The 4778-nt window shown below is 61.6% G+C and overlaps 1 protein-coding gene and 1 pseudogene across 1 annotated transcript in view; both read left to right on the plus strand.

Moving 5' to 3' along the window:
• Window positions 1-1137, plus strand: part of LOC102854358 — a 6647-nt pseudogene extending 5510 nt beyond the window's left edge.
• Window positions 1138-1456: 319 nt separating this feature from the next.
• POLR2E (polymerase (RNA) II (DNA directed) polypeptide E, 25kDa) overlaps window positions 1457-4778 on the plus strand; it is a 4383-nt gene continuing 1061 nt past the window's right edge. Inside the window, exons 1-4 of the mRNA XM_006897942.1 lie at window positions 1457-1530; window positions 2010-2184; window positions 3899-4014; window positions 4596-4676. Coding sequence (XP_006898004.1) covers window positions 1474-1530; window positions 2010-2184; window positions 3899-4014; window positions 4596-4676 — 429 coding nt within the window. The 5' untranslated portion in view covers window positions 1457-1473. The remainder of the gene's footprint in view (window positions 1531-2009; window positions 2185-3898; window positions 4015-4595; window positions 4677-4778) is intronic.

Here is a 4778-nt window from a genome sequence, read left to right on the forward strand (position 1 = left end):
AACAACAACAACTCCCTTGTGATTTTCCTTTGCTTAACTTCCTGATGAGGGGCAGCCGTTCTCCCAGCTCTTAGACCCCTCCCTTCACACTTTCTGGCCTGACCCCCATTCCTGTGTGCCTTTGTCTCTGTCTTTTCCATCAGACAGCAGCAGGGCATTGTGCCACGGGGCTTCTATGGGGAAGGTTTTAATCCACAGCCAGGACCGAGTGTTGGGTGTAAAGTGTCAAGGGGATGATTTCCAAAAGAGGTCCAGGGGCCTCTTCGAATAAGAACTAGAACGTTCTGACTCAGGAATACAAGAAAGACCAGGTGAGAGCAAGAGAAGAAACAGGTTTATTAGAACTTCATTAACAGACTATGTTAGGACAGACTGACCTGTATTTATCTTACAAAAAAGGCTTATCTATCTTTTGTTAGCAGGGAGTGGGGTTTGAACAGCTGACGGTGCATTCCTTCTAATGGACATGGTGACTTTGGCCATCTCTCATTTTTCCCTTGAGTCTGATGTTTTGCCACATTCCTTGAGAGTCTGTTTTTATTGTCATACAGCCATGTCCCTTGAGGGTCGGTTTCTATTGTTAATTGCCACCATCAAAGCCAGTTCTGATTCATCTCCTTTGTCAGTGTGTCCTTTGCCGTTCCCTGTCATAAAAGACAACTCTTGGCTTCCTGTTGTCAATCATCACAGCTGTTTTCAGAGGCTGTAAACCAGAGATCGAGTTTGAGGACCAAGGTGTGCCTGATTCAGGCCATGGTCTGTTCAATCACCTGCTCTTCAGCCGAGAGCTGGACAGTGAATAAGGAGGACAGAGAGTTGATGCCGTGGAGCTGTGGAGAGCACTGACCCTCCCACCGACGGCCAAGAGGACAAACAGCCCAGGAGAGGGGGCAGCGGGAGTGCTCGTGGGAGGCACGGATGGTGAGGCGCTCGCACTGACATGCTGTCCGGAGGCCACTCCTTGGAGAGGGATGTCATGCTTGGAAGGGTGGAGGGTCAGTGAAAGAGAGGAAGACCCTCGACCAGATGGACGGACAGTGACTGCAGCCACGGCCTGGACAGCGTCGGGGATGGCGAGGTGGGGACAGGACAGGACAGCGTGCAGGTGCGAGTCACTCTCGGCTCGATGACACCTAACACCCACCGCGCGCACGAGAGGAACCGCCGTCCTCCGCGCGGAGCAGCCGGGGGATTCGAACCTCCCGGCTTTAGGTTGGCAGCGCTTCTCCTGACATGCGGCCACGAGAGCACCCACCGCCAACCCTCGCAACCCAAGCCTCGCGGGAACCGCTGAGGCCTCGCGCAGACAGCCAATCGCGGCTCCCGAAAGACTCGGGCTGCCCTTGGCTCTGCCGGTCCCAGAACTCGCTGTCATTCAGGCGTTCGCTGAGGACAACCCAACACTGGGGGCCTAAAGGCGCGGGTCCTGACTTGCGCAGGCGCAGTTGCCCGGCAGCGAGGAGTCGTGCGACCATGGACGACGAGGAGGAGACCTACCGACTTTGGAAGATCCGCAAGACCATCATGCAGGTGAGGAGCGCGCGCCGGGAGCCAGGTGCGCCGCGGCGGCGCGTCCCCGGAGGTGGGAACGAGCGGGCGGCCGCGCGAAGACCAGGGTTCCCGGAGGCCGGCGCCGTCGGCGGGGCGCTGCCGTCCCTGCCCCGGGCTGCTTGAGCTCAGCGGCGGCGGAGATGCGTGTGTCGGGGGTGGGGAGCCCGAGGGGACCCCGGGGAGGGCTTCGGGTGGGCGGGGTTTGGGGGTGTCCGTGCAGCCGGCCTCGGGTGGGCGGGGTTGGGGGTGTCCGTGCAGCCGGCCACCGTGCTGTCACGTGTGTCCTGTGCCCCCCAGCCCTGCACTGCGCGTCCCGCCCGCCCTGGGGCCCCCTCCTCCGCGTGCCCGTGGGACTCGAGGTCACCGCACCTGGCCTCGTGGGGTGCACCTGCCCGGCCCTCCACAACCGCTGTCAGCTCTGACCGCTGAGCGTGGGTCCTGGACCCCTGTTTCTGCAGCTGTGCCACGACCGGGGCTACCTGGTGACACAGGACGAGCTGGACCAGACGCTGGAGGAGTTCAAAGCCCAGTTCGGGGACAAGCCCAGCGAGGGGCGGCCTCGGCGCACAGATCTCACCGTCCTGGTGGCCCACAACGATGACCCCACTGACCAGATGTTCGTCTTCTTCCCTGGTGAGAGCCGGCCCGGGGCCCCTGAAGGACGTTTCTGGGTCTGTTAGCTTCTGCTCCCCCCAATGCTGGTGACCCCCCATGCCCCTGATGGCTTCTCCAGGTGGTCAGCACATCTGTCCCCTCCCCTCTCCGACTTCCTGGCCTGTGTCCTCCCAGCAGCATCCTCCCTTGGGCCTTCGAAGCCAATTCTCTGCTCCCTCCTGTCCTGTTGCCACCCTCAGTGTTGTCCAGCCTTCTGGTCAAGGAGCCAGCTCAGCTCCGTGAGCCCAGCTCACCCTGAGAGCACCTCTTCCCGCCTGCCTGACCATGCCAGCCCTCCCCGTGGTGGCCCGGGTGGTCCTGTGGGACCTTCTGTAAAGATGGTGTGTTGGGTGTGGGGTGACCTCTGTGGACTACGCAAGGGGACAGGGCCAGCAGCAGCCTGCCAGTTGTGCGAGGTCAGACGTGCTCACCTCCTGACCATCTGGCATCGGTGGCATCGGCCTACCCGATCGTCCAGCTCTCACGGCTGGGCGTCTGTAAACTGGAGGCCACACGGAAGCCCACAGTCACAGGCTTCATCAGAGAAGGGGCAGGACACGCTCAGAAGACAGGCTTCCAGTCAGAACTGCCTCGTGTCAGCCAGGCCCCCCTCTGAGCCGGCTCCAGGGTCCTGTCCTGTCACCAGGCAGGGGCTCTGAGGCTCTTGGTTCTATTTGCATGTCTTCCCCCCCGTTTCTCCTAATAAGCCTAGGACACAGCCCTGGCTGGCTGATTCGGCCTGCCTTGCTGGGCACTGGCTGGCTGGCAGATTCGCCCTGGCTGGTGTGGTCTTGCACTGGCCTCTGGTTCTCTGCCTTCCTGGCAGTGAGATTCCGTGTTCTGGCCTGTGCTGCTCACCCGAAGCCTGACCAGCGGCACAGCTGACCAGTCTGGCATGTAGCAGTTTGTTATTTGTGTCATCTGCCCTGAAGGTGGAATACCACAGGGGTGTTGGTTTCTAAGGCAAACGTTTGACTAAGTGTTTTTAGACATTAATGGTACTAGTGGTCTGTAAGTAAGTCCTCTTTAAAGATGGGTTGGACAGGCCTGTGGTGTCTTCCCATGGTCAGCAGTGTCCCCACCCAGGGCCACCAGCTGGCCTCCCTTTGCTGGACTCTGCCCGTGGTGTTAGCACTGCCCCACCCCTTCTGCTTTGTCCACGGAGCCAAGCTCGTCCTGAGGCTCCAGGTCCATGGACCATTGGTTTCCTGTGAGGTGTGAGTGCAGCTGCGGGCTTCTGATGGAGGAAAGCCTTCTGTCTGCACCCCCAGAGAAGCATGCACCCCGTGTTCCACCATGATCTCCACCCCCAGCCTTCCCTCCCACCCCTGACCCCTTGTTCCCACCCGTGACTCCACCCCTGGCTTTCCACGCCCCCACCCCGTGTTCCCACCATGACCCCTGCCCCTTGTTCTCCTGTGACCCCCCCACGCCCTCCATGTTCCCATCGTGACGTCCACACTGTTCTGGTGACTCCCCCCCGTGTGTCCCCCTGCATGAAGGGTCCTCAGCACACATGGCCCCGCAGTCCGGCCTGTGCTCCTCCCCGGGTCCAGCGTTCCCCTCTGCATCCCCCAGCTTGGAGGGGCTGGGTCTCCTTCAGGATGGGGTTTAGGCCACTCTGGAGCCTGGGGGCCTGAGCCTCCAGGTCTAGGGGTGGCGTCTCACCTGCACCTCCCTGTGCTGTCCCCAGAGGAGCCCAAGGTGGGCATCAAGACCATCAAGGTGTACTGCCAGCGTATGCAAGAGGAGAACATCACGCGTGCCCTCATCGTGGTCCAGCAGGGCATGACGCCCTCGGCCAAGCAGGTGGGCATGCGTGTGGTGGAGGGCCCCGCTGCCTGCCTGACCTCTGTCCTCTGGGTACACCCCCCACCCCCATCCCACCCGCCGCCACAGCTCTCTCTCCATGGCCCTGCCATACGCTGCACCTTCTCCCCACACCTGCGCCCCTGGACCCCCTACCTGAGCGCCGGCCTGCCCCTCCTCCGCGCAGCCCCCCTCCCTGGGACCCCTCCTCCCACATGGCACCCACCCCAGCTGGGTAACACAGCTGGGACTGGGCCGCCTGCCTGGTTCTGGTGGGAGGAGACAGTGTGTCCTGGTGGTCCTCGGGCTGGCGGGAGTAAGAGGCTGCTGTGTGGTCCAGGGGCCTGTCAGTCTTGAGCAGCGAGGCCTCATGGCTCTGTGAGGGCTGGACCAGAGTGGACACCGTGGGGACGGGGCTGTTCTGGTTTATGCGCTAGTCGTCCTAGGGGGCAGGGCTGCCCACAGAGACTGAGGTGTGCTTCTGGCCCCCTGGGTGCAATCTCCGTCCAGTCTCATGTTGGGTTGGGTTCAGTCCTGGTCAGGTGTCCCTAGCTCCCTGTGTAAATATACTCTGTCTGCAGTCTTTGGTGGACATGGCCCCCAAGTACATCCTGGAGCAGTTCCTGCAGCAGGAGCTACTCATCAATATCACTGAGCACGAGGTGAGGGGCTGGGCGGGGCTGAGGGCTGCGAGAGGGAGAGCTTGACGGGGGCAGGTGGGCGCAGGACGGCCGGGACGACTGTCCGTGTGGGTCAGTGCTGAC

Source organism: Elephantulus edwardii, unplaced genomic scaffold (assembly GCF_000299155.1).
Source record: "Elephantulus edwardii isolate Elephantulus edwardi_28Jun2011 unplaced genomic scaffold, EleEdw1.0 scaffold00217, whole genome shotgun sequence".
NCBI classification, from domain to species: Eukaryota; Metazoa; Chordata; class Mammalia; order Macroscelidea; family Macroscelididae; genus Elephantulus; species Elephantulus edwardii.